The 14,631-nt window shown below is 50.2% G+C and overlaps 1 protein-coding gene across 1 annotated transcript in view; it reads left to right on the top strand.

Annotated features, from left to right (window-relative positions):
* Positions 1-14,631, top strand: part of DLG5 (discs large MAGUK scaffold protein 5) — a 134,876-nt gene that overhangs the window by 69,696 nt on the left and 50,549 nt on the right. The window contains exons 4-7 of the mRNA XM_023204848.1: positions 1,489-1,632; positions 2,322-2,505; positions 12,488-12,747; positions 14,000-14,312. Coding sequence (XP_023060616.1) covers positions 1,489-1,632; positions 2,322-2,505; positions 12,488-12,747; positions 14,000-14,312 — 901 coding nt within the window. The remainder of the gene's footprint in view (positions 1-1,488; positions 1,633-2,321; positions 2,506-12,487; positions 12,748-13,999; positions 14,313-14,631) is intronic.

The raw sequence follows: 14,631 nt of genomic DNA, 5'->3' as shown, positions 1-14,631 counted from the left end.
GAGTGGTTTATCCTTTAGCTCCCATGCTGGTAGAGGTCTGGAGGGAAGAGGGCTTGATGTAAACACTTCAATTTCACCTCTTTCCTTCAGGAGCAAGGGTCTGTGCCTCTGCACTCTGTGCCTCTGGGATTATGCCAGGGCTGCAGAGCCTGATCCTTGAGCTTATATTCGTGAGGATCTGCCCCTCAGTCATTTGGCCCAAAGGCAGGATGAAGTGAATACGTGGATGTGCTAGCACATGAAATTTGGCCCACCGTGGCCCACGGGCCCACTGCCTGTTTTATAAATGAAGTTTTATTGGAACACAGCCATGCTCATTGGTTACAAAGTGTCTATGAGTGCTTTCCTGCTACAAAGACAGAATTGAGTGGTTGCAACAGAAACCATGTAGTGTGCAAAGCCTTAAGTATTTACTATGTGGCCTTTCTCAAAAAAAGTTTGCTGACCTCTGCTCTAGAAAAAGGGTCCTCAAACTTGAGCATGCACCAGAATCACCCACAGAGCTTGTTAATGCACAGATCATTGCCTCTCTTTCCCTCCCTTCAGAACACCTGACTCAGGAGAACTGGGGCTGGGGCTAGGCCTGAGAATGTCTATTTGTGACAAGTTCCCAGGTGATACTGTGCTGCAAGTCTGGGAACCCTGCTCTGAGATCACTGCTGGTGGCCAGTGTTCTTAACCTTGGTTGCACATTGGAATCCCTGGGGAGTTTTTAAAAATTCTCATGTTTGGGTCTTATCCTCAGAGATGCTAAGGTAATTGATCTGGGCATTGGTATTTTAATGTGTACCCAAGATTGACAGTCACTGTTCTAAAGAGAGGAGAGATTTCTTTTATTTAATATTTTATTTTATTTTATTTTTTAATTATTTTTGAGACAGGATCCTCTCTGTTGCCCAGGCTGGAATGCAGTGGTGTGATCTTGACTCACTGCATCCTCAACCTTCTGGGCTCAAGTGATCCTCCCACCTTAGCCTCCTGAATAGCTGGGACTACCGGCGCGTGCCACCACACCAGGCTAATTTTTAAATTTTTTTTGTAGAGGTTGGGTTTCACCATGTTGCTCAGGCTGGTCTCAAACCCCTGGCTTCAAGTGATCCACCCGCCTCGGCCTCCCAAAGTGCTGGGATTACAGGCGTGAGCCACCGTGCCCAGGCTACAGAGAAGAGACATTTCATCACAGGTTTCTTTTGGACTCAGACCTGTTGTACAGACTCCTGGGAGCTCCTACAGAACAAGTTGGCACCGTCTCAGCTCTCCAGGCCCATGCAGGGAGTTCAGGCAACCACGGCTCCCTCCATCCTGGGGATTCTGATTCTGTGGATCTGAGTGAGGCCAGGATACCTGAGTTTAACAAACACTTAGGTGTGTGGTGCATAGGGGACCAGTAGTTGGGAACCACTGGGCTGGCCTAATCCAGGACCTGGCTCCCCTGTCCGTGTGAATCCTGGGGCCTGTTTTCATGGGGCCGTTTGCTCTCTGGGCCAGGCCCTACCACAGGCTGAATCCTGACTACGAGAGGCTGAAGATCCAGTGCGTGCGAGCCATGTCGGACCTGCAGAGCCTGCAGAACCAGCACACCAACGCCTTGAAGAGGTGTGAGGAGGTGGCCAAGGAGACTGACTTCTACCAGTGAGTGAGGCCTGCTTGGCCAGGGCCCCCAGCATCCACAGACAGCTGCTTTTGCCCTTCTTTTCTCTGGACTTGGTAGCCAGGGGTTCTGGTTCTAGTCCTGTCCCTGTGCAAGCAGCAAGCAGTCTGCCTACAGCAGTTGTATTTGTGCCTTTGGGCCCCAGTTTTCCTAAGTGTAAAACAAGGCTGTTAATCCCTCACATCTTATTGCCAGCTTCAGATACCTGGTGGGCAGGAAAGTGATTCAGAACATGCAGCAGGAGTCAGGCAGGTCTCTGGGTCTCTGTCCAGGGCCGTACTGCAGTTTCTTCCTGTAGGATAGGCCCAAGGGGTGTTTCCCTTTGGTCTCCCAGTACCCCTCTGAGAGTCTTTGCCTGCCCACCTGCTGATATCTGCCCAGGCCCCAGTATTTGGAGGCACTAGGTCTGTACCAGAGGGGCCTGTCTCCCTTCCCTGGAGATACATGTGCCCTTTTTGGTGTCAGGTTTGTAAGTGGTGATTTGGATGTTTCTGGAATTGGGCTGTTAGCAGGTTTTGGCTTGCCTCTGAGTGCTGCAGACCTAGCTGCCATTGGCTCCTGTCCTCTGTATCTACGGGAAGTGTTAGGACCTGAGGCTGGTGATGGCCTGGGGTGGGGCAGGGTGTGAGGGGCTGGCTGGGGCTCACTGAGCATGTACTGGGTGTTTCAGCACACTCCACAGCCGGCTCCTGAGTGACCAGACTCGGCTGAAGGATGATGTGGACATGCTGAGGAGGGAGAATGGGCAGCTGCTGCGGGAGCGAAACCTGCTGCAGCAGTCGTGGGAGGACATGAAGCGGCTCCACGAGGAGGACCAGAAGGAGATCGGTGACCTCCGTGCCCAGCAGCAGCAGGTAGGCCCAGCCCCTGCAGACTGGCCATTTCTCCCAAGTAGTCCTCATTTCTTTTTTTTTTTTTTGAGACAGTCTCTCTCTCTGTCACCCAGGCTGGAGTGCTGTGGCCGGATCTCAGCTCACTGCAAGCTCCGCCTCCCGGGTTCACGCCATTCTCCTGCCTCAGCCTTCCGGGTAGCTGGGACTACAGGCGCCGCCACCTCGCCCGGCTAGTTTTTTGTAGTTTTTAGTAGAGACGGGGTTTCACCGTGTTAGCCAGGATGGTCTCGATCTCCTGACCTCGTGATCCGCCCGTCTCGGCCTCCCAAAGTGCTGGGATTACAGGCTTGAGCCACCGCGCCCGGCCTAGTCCTCATTTCTTTTAATGGAGAATAATATTGAGAAGTAAATGCCAGGTCAGGCACGTTGGCCCACATCTGTGATCCCAGCGCTTTGGGAGACCAAAGTGAGAGATTGCTTGAGATGAGCCTGGGCAACATGGCAAGACCCCATCTCTACAAAAAAAGAAAAATTAGCTGGACATGGTGGCACACCTGTAGTCCTAGCTACTCAGGAGGTTGAGGCAGGAGGATCGTTGGAGCCTAGGAGTCTGAGGTTATAGTGAGCTATGATCATGCCACTGCACCCCAGTCTGGGCGATGGAGTGAGACCCTGTCTCTAAAAAAAGAAACACAGCCAACCAAGTGCTGGATGTGCTTGTAGCTTGCGTTAGCACTGTTTCCCGGCCCTCTCAGTGGAAAGAAGTAGGAAGTAGCTATGCGTACACATACACAAAGGCCATACACATACATACATACACATATGTATATCTGTATTTCTGTATCAGACATGTAGATTGAAAGCCATGAGTTCACATTGACACTTTCAATTCTAATCCAAGACCACAGGTTCATTGTGGTTTCTACCCTTTTTGTTTGTGTAACTTCCTTTAAAAATATCAGTGACAAGGCCGAGTGCAGTGGCTTACACCTGTAATCCCAGCACTTTGAGAGGCCGAGATGGCAGATCATGAGGTCAGGAGATCGAGACCATCCTGACTAACACGGTGAAACCCCTTCTCTACTAAAAATACAAAAAATTAGCCGGGCATGGTGGCGGGCGCCTGTAGTCCCAGCTACTCGGGAGGCTGAGGCAGGAGAATGGCGTGAACCTGGGAGGCAGAACGTGCAGTGAGCCAAGATTGCACCGCTGCATTCCAGTCTGGGTGACAGAGCGAGACTCTGACTCAAAAAAAAAAAAAAAAAAAAAATCCAGTCAAACAAACAAAAAACAAACAGTGACGAACGTAATTCCTGTGTTTTTGTTTTTGTTTTTTTTTGTTTTTGAGACGGAGTCTTGCTCTGTCGCCCAGGCTGGAGTGCAGTGGTATGATTTTGGCTCACTGCAACCTTTGCCTCCTGGGTTCAAGCTATTCTTCTGCCTCAATCTCCTGACTAGCTGGGACTACAGGCGCCCGCCACCACACCTGGCTAATTTTTGTGTTTTTAGTAGAGACGGGGTACACCATGTTGGCCAGGATGGTCTTGATCTCCTGACCTCATGATCCACCCACCTTGGCCTCCCAAAGTGCTGGGATTGCAGGCGTGAGCCACCGCGCCCTGCCGATTCCTGTTATTCTTAATTTGTTTACTTGGTCAATCCCCCATGTGTAGCTGCCTCCCATGCCCTCTGCAGTCCCCCATCCCGTTCCCATCCCCTTCTGACCCTTTGTGGGCTCTCCCACCCCATGCCTTCTCTCTGCTAGGCCTGGTCTCCTCATGCGATGCCAGGACCCCCTCCTCATTCCGTGCCAGCTGTGATATCCCCTCTGGGGTGACCTGCCCCAGTGTAGGTCCCTGTCTTGTTCTGCTTTGCCTAATGGCTTTAAGGTTTAATTGTTTAGAAAAAAGGAATATTCCATATTCCAATGAAACTGTATTCCCTTGAAAAACTTGCTTCTGTTGAAAAACTTGTTGTTTATTTTCTTTTCTCCGGTATTGATTGAGGTTTTATGTGGAGTAACCAGGGCAGGCTCAGCAAGGACCCTAAGATGGATATACTTGGAGTGATTAGAGTATTTTTTGTGTGCCCTCTGATTAGGGGAATTGGTTGTGTGAGGTCAGGCCCAGTGGCTGGGGCAGAGATTGGTGTTTAGCCCATAGGTCTTGACTGAGCCTTGGTAATGGAAAGCCGGCAACAGGAAGACTGTCCTTCTTGCACCTGCTGCATGGCTCAGAGAAGCTGCAACAACACCCTTTTCACCCTTTATAGGTTCAGGAGTTGGGGGTGGTGCTCTTGGAGCATTTCTCTAAGGATGAAATGAGAGTAGAAGGTGCCTTGCTAGCTCTGGTTAGTACTGCCCACAACCCATTCCCCCTGCAGGGACCCTTCCTTGTGCATGTCAGTGGAGCTTCCTAGAGCAAATAGATTTAAAGACTGTAGGTTTTCAGTTTCTAAAAAGGCAAAAATATTTTTAACCTCAAAAGAAATCCTTTGGAGAAATCTTGCGTGTGAAGCAGGTAAGGATGGCGGTGCTGTGTCGAAACAAAGCTCCTGGGAAGCTGCCCGAGGGGATGGAAGCTGCCTGAGGGGATGGCCCTCTAAGGGTTTGAGCCCCTTCTCTGCCCTGGGGTGTGTGGTAACTTCCCCCACCTGAGGGCAGGCGGCCCCTCCCAGCCTTCACCTGCACCCTGCTGTGTGCTTTGTTTTCTTGTTCTTTTGCCAGCAGTTTGTTCTTCTTGGTCTATGCTTGGCTCAGGTAACCTTTTGCCTTGGGGTTTAGTTTGGATTCTATTCTTCCTTGAGAGAGTCATCATTTCAGAAGCGTGTGTGACTCCACGTCGGTCCACGGGAAGCCCCACAGCCTTGCTAGAAAGTGTGAGGTTGGAGCATCTCAGTGTAGCAGAATTGTCCTATATGGCTGTCACGAAGACACTGCGTGAAAGGCACTGGCGCCATGTGCCGGTGTGTATGAGGCACTCAGTCAGTGTTGTGGTCATTAATGATATTATTCTAATCCTGTCAAGTCTGAGTTTAAATCTGCCTCATCCAGGATGTGTAGAAATTGGAACCTGCCTACATTGTGGGTGGGAAGAAATGATACAGCCACCGTGAAAGGCAGCCTAGTGATTCCTCAAAAAACTAAACAGAGCTAACAGGTGACCTTCCAGTGACACGCCTAGGTGTGCACCCAGGAGAACTGAAAATATATGTCTGCACAGACACTTGAGGTGTGAATATTCATAGCAGCCCAAAACTGGTAACAACCCAAAGGTCCACTGACTGATGAATGGATAAATAAAATGTGATCTATCCATACGATGGAATATTATTCAGCATAACAAGGAATGCAGTACTGATCTATGCTATAATGTGGATGAACTTCAAAAACATGACAGCCAATGAAAGAAACCAGCCACAAAAGACCACAAACTATGATTCCAGGTACATGAAATGTCCACAACAGGGAAATCTATGTGGACACAAAGCAGATTTGTGGTTGTCTTGGGCTTGGGGTTTGGGAAGTGACTGCTGATGGGTACTGGTTTATTTTGGGGGTGATAAAAATGTTCTGGAATTAGATAGTGGTAGTGGCTTCACAACTTTGTGGATTCATAACCTCGTGAATATATTAAACACTGAATTGCACACTTTGTGTGGTATGTAAATTATAACTCAGGAAAAAAAAAAGACTCAGAATTTCACCTTGTCATAAGTAGAGAAATCCAGGCTGGCTACGGTGGCTCACGCCTGTAATCCCAGCACTTTGGAAGGAGCAGGAGGATCCCTTGGGTCGAGGAGTCCGAGATCAGCCTGGGCAACATAGAGAGACTCTATCTGTACAAAACATTGTTTAATTAAAAAAAATATTTTTTAGAGAGAGTACTCTGGCCTCAAGAACCGTAAAGTTTCCTTGTCTCCTGTTCTCTAACTTTCTTGAGCACCTGCTCAGCTTTACAGACATTCAGACTGAGACGTCCCTCCCACTCCCATCCCCCTCTCCCTTTCCTATCTGCCTAACAGGGGAGGGTCTTCCTCCCCAACCCTGCAGCCCATTCCCTGCTGCTCTCCTTTTCCTACCGCTGTGGTCCTTGGTAGCAGGGGTGGGGGTAGGGATGCATCCTGGTCATTGGGGTCCCCCAGGTCAGTTCAGCTGGACCAGTGCCTCTCAGCAAACACCACCTCCAGACCCCACCAGGAGAAGAGGCCTGGGTGCCATAGGGAGCAGGGCTGGGAGCATCTCAGAGCTGCTGGGCGGCCAGCCCCCTATCCCAGCATCCCGGGCCCTCTTGCCTTTGTCAGGCGCGGGGTGGATGCCCAGGTGGCAGTAGGCCAGCAGCAGAGGAAGCGAGGACACGGGGATGGCCACAGGCTTGCTCCCCGCTGGGCCCGAGGGCAAAGGTCAACCTTGCTGGACAAGGGCAGTTTTGTTGCTGGGTTCCTCCCACGCCTTGTAAACTTGAAGAGGCCCTTGCAGGGTAAATGGTGCTGTTTGACTTGCGTGTTTGCTTGAGGGATTTGTGGGGCTTCTCGGCCCTCTGCATGATTTATCTCAGAGGAAATGAGGCAGCCCTGGGGGAGGGGGCGCCGTGGTTGAGAGCAGCAGACAGGTGTTTTGTCCGTATGTGTGTTTTGCTGGGGAGGGCCTCTGCCTGGCATCCCCATCTCTGGGTTTGGGCATTCTTCTAGGCTATGTCAAGAATGCCCAGGAGACCCTGACAAGGCTTGTTTGGGGAATCTAAGTAGAGGGTGTTTTTGCATCTTTTTTCTTTACTAAAATAGTGCATATTCTTTGGTTAAAATAGAAAAAAGTCTTCAACCAATGTGGAAGGCAGCCACCCACCTCCTCAGACCCAGCCTAGCTTTGTGGAAATGACCATCCTCTGTGTAAACCATTGGGATGGATGTGGATCCTTGTAGACTTTTTTTTAAATGTCATATTTAATACTCATATAGTTTTGTTTTTTGTTCCCTGAAACCTGCTTTCAAAACAAATATCCTACAATATATCTTGGGTTTCCTTACATTTTCTGTGAATTTGCACATCCAAAAAGGTCCTTGCTTGTTTTGTTGTCTGTCAGGTGTTAATCAAATTCTGTGTGGAGCGTCTTGGTGGTCGGCATCTTCCCATGTTACAAACCATGTTTCAGTGGACACACGTGTCTTTGTGCTCTTTTGCACACATGTTTTGAAGTTTGAGCCTTACAGGTAGAATTCCTGAGACCAGGGCAGTGCACATGTTCTCCTAGGTCCTGCCAATCTATTTGGGAAACCTCTCAGGCCCCAAGAGTCTTCTGTCTCCTCCTCCTTGCCCTTTCCCCTGTCTTTAAAATATACTTTCTCTTGTAATTCCTGAAAGTCGATTTTCTTGTCCCAGGTATCCTGAATGAATGCCCTTTGATGGGCCTGAAAGAAGGGAAGAGAGGGGTTTCCTGGTTGCTGAGGGGCATCCCTTACAGAGAAGTCCACAGAGGAGTGTTCTGACCAGTGTGGGGTACAGGTAGGAGGGTTGGTCTCTTCCTGGCCTCCCTGCAAGGAGCAGCCCAGACTATGGCTGTCTTTGTGCCTCCCCAGTGTAACTTCCACCCCCTTCTCCTTAAACTCACAGGCCAGCTGTCCTGTGCTCAGGCCGGCAGGGTGTCATCTCTAAAGACTGCTGCTTGCCTGAGGGGAGAAGTTGACTCTCAGGCCAGGCTCAGGGACTCACACCTGTAATCTTAGCACTTTGGGAGGCCGAAGCCGGTGCATCACTTGAGTCTAGGAGCTCAAGACCAGCCTGGGCAACATAGTGAGACCCCCCCCCCATCTCTACAAAAAATAAAAAATCAGTCAGGTGTGGTGGGGCGTGCCTGTGATCCCAGCTACTTGGGAGGCTGAGGCAGGAGGCTCACTTGAGCCTGGGAGGTTGAGGTTGCAGTGAACTGTGATCACTTTAATTTTAGAATTCTGGGCCAAATTTAAATGTTCTCTCTTTCATTAGCCTTTGCTGGGAAGCTAAACATTTGACTGTAGTTAGAGGGATGTGTGTTTGTGCGCATGCGCGTGTGTGTGCACGTACATGTGGAAATACCTACCAAGCACATAATCCTCTAATGTTAACAGGGAAATATTCTAGACTAATAGATTTAGTTTTTTGGATTCTCCTGAGTTAACCATGACCTGGTTCCCCAGCTTTGTTCAGAGGCTGTTGGTTACGTAGCACAGGCCTGGCACTAAGTCCTGCTTGTAGAGAAAGGGTGAGAAGTGTTTGGAGGCCTGGGAGCCTCTTTGAGTATCTGGTTGCTGCACTGTGGGAACAGGTTATTCTGTTTGACTCCAAGGCTAGAGTGAGAACTGGAGGTTAGGAGTTGCAGGGAGGCGGAGTAGCTCATGGTGAGCACGACCCTTTCCCAAGGAGCTTTTACCTGTGGAACAGGCCAAGGGTGGCGGTTATCGTGGTGGAAGCAGTATGGGGCCTGATCTCTCTCTCTCTCGGTTCTTCTGACCCGAGTATCCCATCGTGTTATGAAGGCTGGGGGGAGCAGCAGAAAGGACCTCGAGGTCTGCGCTGGGATTTTCCTGACCCACCCTGTCGCACTGGGAATTTGTGGCCCACTCTCATGGCCCTTTCTGGCAGCCTGATTCCCACGGCCCTGAATCGTCCTTGGATTGTCACACAGGCCTGGATCCAGGCCCCTCAAGGTTAGCCGTTCAGGGGACTGCAAAGAGGGCGAACCATGGTATAGACTCCTGATTCTGCCATGCACTGATGGAGGTGGGCTCTGCTGGGCTACTGCCCAGAACCCGGCTTTGTATCATTTCAAGGCTGCCTTTGGAAGGAGTTTGTTTCTGAGCTGGGAAGGCGGGAAGCCGCTGCAGGAGAGCATTGGCTCGTCTCCGCGCGGCTGCCACCTTGTGGGGAACTCAGGCAATGGGAGCCGCCTTTGTTCCCCAGCAAACCAGACTCATTTGGAGCCAATGGGGTTCTCACTTGGCTTAGGGGATATTTAGAGAGTAAAACATTTGAGGTAATTTTTTTTTTTTTTTTGAGACAGAATATTGCTCTGTCACCCAGGCTGGGGTACAGTGGCACAATCTTGGCTCAGTGCAACCTATGCCTCCTGGGTTCAAGCAATTTTCCTGCCTCAGCCTCCTGAGTAGCAGGGATTCCAGGTGCCCACCACTACGCCTAGCTAATTTTTGTATTTTTCGTAGAGAGGGTTTCACCATGTTAGCCAGGCTGGTCTTGAACTCCCAACCTTGTGATCTGCCCACCTTGGCCTCCCAAAGTGCTAGGATTACAGGCGTGAGCCACCGCGCCCGGCCTGAAGTAATTTTTAATTGGCATTTTTGAGGTATTGCTCACCAATCAGGGCAATCCAGTTTGGATGCTGGACCTTTCCAGACGTTGGGTGGAAGGCATTGGTTGACCAGATTTCAGGAGTTTATTGACCGGATTAGGGTCATGGGTGAGCCCATTCCTTTTTTTTTTTTTTTTTTTGAGATGAAGTCTCGCGCTTGTCACCCAGGCTGGAGTGCAGTGGTGCGATCTCGACTAACTACAACCCCCGCCTCCTGGGTTCAAGCGATTCTCCTGCCTCAGCCTCCCGAGTAGCTAGGATTGCAGGTGCCTGCCACCACGTCCAGCTAATTTTTGTATGTTTAGTAGAGACAAGGTTTCACCATGTTGGTCAGGCTGGTCTGAACCTCCTGATCTCAGGTGATTCGCCCACCTCGGCCTCTCAAAATTCTGGGATTATAGGCATGAGCCACTGTGCCTGTCCAGGCTTTTTTTTTTTTTTTTTTTTTTAAAGATGTAGAGCGGGCACTGTCAGTGAGGTTCTGGTTCTCAGTGTGCATTCCTGTTTTGCAACAGTGATGCCATTTTACAAAACAGTGAAGATTTTGACCACCGGAAACACCTGTGTACTGCTTTTTAAAATAAATTCTATATTTTGGTGTCTTAGTGAGATTTCCCTTGAAAGAAAATGTTCCGCTTTATAAAAATAAATAAAGGAAAAAGAATGAACCTGAAATGAACCAATCCTCCCTCCCTCCCTTCCTTTCTCCCTTCCTTCTTTCCTTCCCTCTGTTTCTCTCTTTCTCCTCCCCTTCCTTCCTTCCCCTCTTCCCTCCCTCCCATCCTTCCATTTCTCCCTCTTCCTTGACTTCCTCTTTAAGAGTCGACAGTCCTAGAATCTAATGCTTAGGCCTTAGAGGAAGGAGCTTACTTTCTTGTTGCTATGGTTCTGACTTTTAAATTAAGCCCTCTTTTGCTTTTTGTGTTTTTCATGTTTTTTGAGGGCTGACCCTAACTCCAAAGGGAATATTCCATCGTCCCAGGTTCTGGTTCTCTAGGCTACAAACACTTGATAATCCAGGCCCCCACTGAATGAACCAGGGAATTCCTCGGCTGTTGGAGCTGGAAGGGCCAGACAAACTTACCTGGTCTAGCCTTGGCATTTGAGGAATCCGGAAGCTGAAACCCAAAGAGGTGGAGTGACTCACCCCAGGCCTCAGATCCCATGAGGTGCTTAGCCGAAGCCAGCAGCCCCCTGGCAACCTCTTAACTCATCTTCTTGGTTTGGTTTTTCTCTATAACAGCACCCCAAATGAACTTTAGTGCCTGTCATTCAGAGTAGAATGCTGTCTAGCTTAAAACCCTCCGCAGCTTCCTGTCTCACTCAGGAGACCGTCTTCACTGTGAGCCCTGCAGCCGTGGCCACCCCCATGCCCATGCCCACTTCTCCAGGTCCCCTTTGAATCCACTTGCCGCCGTGCACTGGGCTCCTGCTACTCCGCCCTGTCCTTCCCCTCTCTTTATCTCTAGAACACGCCTGCAGGCCCTGCCTCTGGGCCTTTGCCCCTGCCCTCCCCTCTGCCCGGTGCGTTCTTCTTCGTTTGCCTCTGAATTCTGAAGTCATCTTCTTCAAGAAGCCTCTTCAGCCTTAGCCTCCCTCACAGTCCTCCACTCTGCTACCCAGATGGCTCTCTCCAGCCCATTATACTGTTTTATTTTTTATTTTCTTGATAGTTCTTACCTTGCTCTGAAGTTACTTTATTTGGCCTATCTGTGTGTCCACACCCTCCAAATTAGGATAAAAGGCCCACAGGTCACAGCCTCTTTCTATCCTGTCTGGCGTCACCAGCACCTAGAACAGTGCTAGACATATTAGGTATTTGCATGGGATGCGAGGGTACCCTATACCATGGAGGGTCACCCTAGGGCTTTTGAGAGTCTTTAGGTCCAATTTACAAAACCTGATTCTGGGCTATGTGACTTTCTGGGAGGACTCACAAGATTCAGTATGTAATTATACTCAATGGCTGACATTTATTACAACAAACATACACAGAGCAAAGTCGGCAAAGGGGAAAGGCGCATGAGGCAAAGTCCAGAGGAAACTGGGCCTGAGTTTCCAGGAGTCCTCTCCTGGTGGAGTTTCACCAGATGCACTGAATTCCTCCGGAATGGAATCCCAACAACACATGAGAAGTGCTGGCCTCCACGGAGGCCTGTTAGACACTCAGTGCCCAAATGTCTTACTGGGGGCTGGTCATGTGGGTACCTCTGCCTAGCATGTACCCAGATTCTGTACTCCCAGAAGAAAGCAGGTGTTCAGCATAAGCCACTTTGTTTGTACAGGCTCAGTACCAGAGCTGCTTATATCACTGGAAGAAAGTTTTACATCAGCCTAGAGAACTGTTTACTGTTTGGGTTCCTAGACGCCATTCAGTAGGGTCAACCTTGCAAGCAGGTCTTTCTAAGGATATAGAAATCTCAGGTTAGCTGTGTTAATTGTTCTGCACAATACTTAGTAAATACTTGTGACTGAGTGAATCTAAATGAATCAGCCCAGTGTGACTGCAAGGCCTGGAGAATTGGACCTCAAGACTCTCAAAAGCCCTAGGGTGACCCCCCCCTTGTCATCAGTCCCACCCTCAGACAGACAAAAGTGAGAGTGGGAGGTCTCCTCCACCACCTCCCCCAGACCCTTGGTAAGTGGGACTCTCTGGTCTCCAGGTGTTGAAGCACAATGGGTCATCCGAGATTCTCAACAAGCTGTATGACACGGCCATGGACAAGTTGGAGGTGGTCAAGAAGGACTATGACGCCCTGCGGAAGAGGTACAGTGAGAAAGTCGCCATCCACAATGCAGACCTGAGCCGCCTGGAGCAGCTTGGGGAGGAGAACCAGCGGCTGCTGAAGCAGACGGAGATGCTGACCCAGCAGAGGGACACGGCCATCCAGCTACAGCACCAGTGTGCCCTCTCCCTGAGGAGGTAGGGCTAGGGCCACAGGGGGCTGGGGGCAAATGGGTCCTGTAAGATTCCCAGCCACCTCCAGGTGATGAGAACAGCATGAGTTACTGTGCTTTTTCAATCAAAAAATGCTTCTGACCAGGAAACTTTTTTTTTTTTGACACCGAATCCGTCTTGGGAATCATGGCTCCCTCCTCCCATCTGAACATCCCTGTTTACCTTCAGGTTCACAGACACCATTCAGTGGTTAGCCTTGCAAGCGGGCCTTTCTGAGGATGTAGAAATTTCAGGTCTGCTGTATTAACTGCGCTACACAATGCTTAATAAATACTGGTGTGTTCTGAGCATCCTGTTTCTTTGGTCCCTGCCATGTGCCTCTCCCCTCTGTGGCAGTCACCCACCTAGCAAATAGGAAAGTTAATTATCTGGGGCGTGTGTCTTCTGTTATCTTTAGAGATGTGATATATGCCCTCAAACAGTGTTTTGTAGAATATGTGCCTGTGATCACCAGTTCTCTGGAGCATTTATCAGTTTCACATGAAAAGTGTTCTCTGGCGATAAATAGGTTTGAGCATTGCCAGGTTGAACCCAGACAGAAGTCTCTGCAGCAGGACTTCTCAGAGCCTTCAGTGTGGTGGTGTGCAGTAGATAGACTCTCCAAGAGGCAGCCAAGATGCAGAGTTTCCCAAACATAAATCATCAGATAATATACTTTTTTTGGGGTAATGGAGCTCCATGCAGAACTGGCGTCTGTGGACCATACTGAGAATTGCTGGTCTGGAGCCAAGGGCTCTGATTTGCAGGCTGCCTGTGTGGAAGATGCCCCCCGGCCTGGAAGGACCGAGCTGTGCTCTTCGAGCGAACTTGATGACCTTGTCACAGGGCTGTACTGTTCGTATCTGTGAAATGAGGCGGTTTGACTAAATGATCGTTAAGGCCTCTTTATGCTGTTATCCTGGCATTGTTTTGTTTTTATTGTTTTTTAAAATTAATGTGGCTTGACTGTGGGAGAAATACGCTGTTGTTTCTAGTGGAGTGGAGGGCATGATGTCCTCAGTTCAACTCCTGGCATTTGTAAAGGGCTGAGAAAAATTCCAGGTCTGGGGGCACTGGTACTCCGTGACTTTTCTCTCTTGGGGGTGGAGAGTGACTTCACTTGAAACTTCACGCTTGACTGTCCAGCACAGCAGAGCTGGCGGGAGGCAGCAGCGCAGCCGGCCACTGACCGGGCAGGGCCCTCGCCCCTCCCACGTCTCGCCACCTCTCTCCCCAGGTTTGAGGCGATCCACCATGAGCTGAACAAGGCCACAGCGCAGAACAAGGACCTGCAGTGGGAGATGGAGCTGCTGCAGTCTGAGCTGACCGAGCTGAGAACCACGCAGGTGAAGACAGCGAAGGAGTCGGAGAAATACAGGGAGGAGCGGGATGCTGTGTACAGCGAGTACAAGCTCATCATGAGTGAGCGCGACCAGGTCATCTCTGAGCTGGACAAGCTGCAGACCGAGGTGGAACTGGCCGAGTCCAAGCTCAAGAGCAGCACATCTGAGAAGAAGGCAGCCAGTGAGGAGATGGAGGCGCTGCGGCAGGTAGGTGGGTGGGCCAGTGGCTGGCTTTCAGCCTCTCCTACAGCATCCCGGGAAGAGAGGCTGCAGAGTGCATGGTGTCTGGATTAGAAGCCTCCTTCCCATTGGAGTCAAGGGCTTCTGATAGGAGGCCTAAGTGCAAGCTGGGTTATCAGACACCACCCAGGTAACTCCTGAGCTCATGCTCAATGCCCAGCTCTAGTCTGGATTGCAGGGGACAAGGAGGGAGGGAGGCCCAGACATAGTCGTGGATACCTGGAGCTTACACACCAGGAAGAGTCAGATGACGCGCACCAATACTCTCACACCCAAACCCATTGCT

This window comes from Piliocolobus tephrosceles, chromosome 9 (genome assembly GCF_002776525.5).
Source record: "Piliocolobus tephrosceles isolate RC106 chromosome 9, ASM277652v3, whole genome shotgun sequence".
NCBI classification, from domain to species: Eukaryota; Metazoa; Chordata; class Mammalia; order Primates; family Cercopithecidae; genus Piliocolobus; species Piliocolobus tephrosceles.
This window is presented reverse-complemented; position numbering and strand designations above follow the sequence as displayed.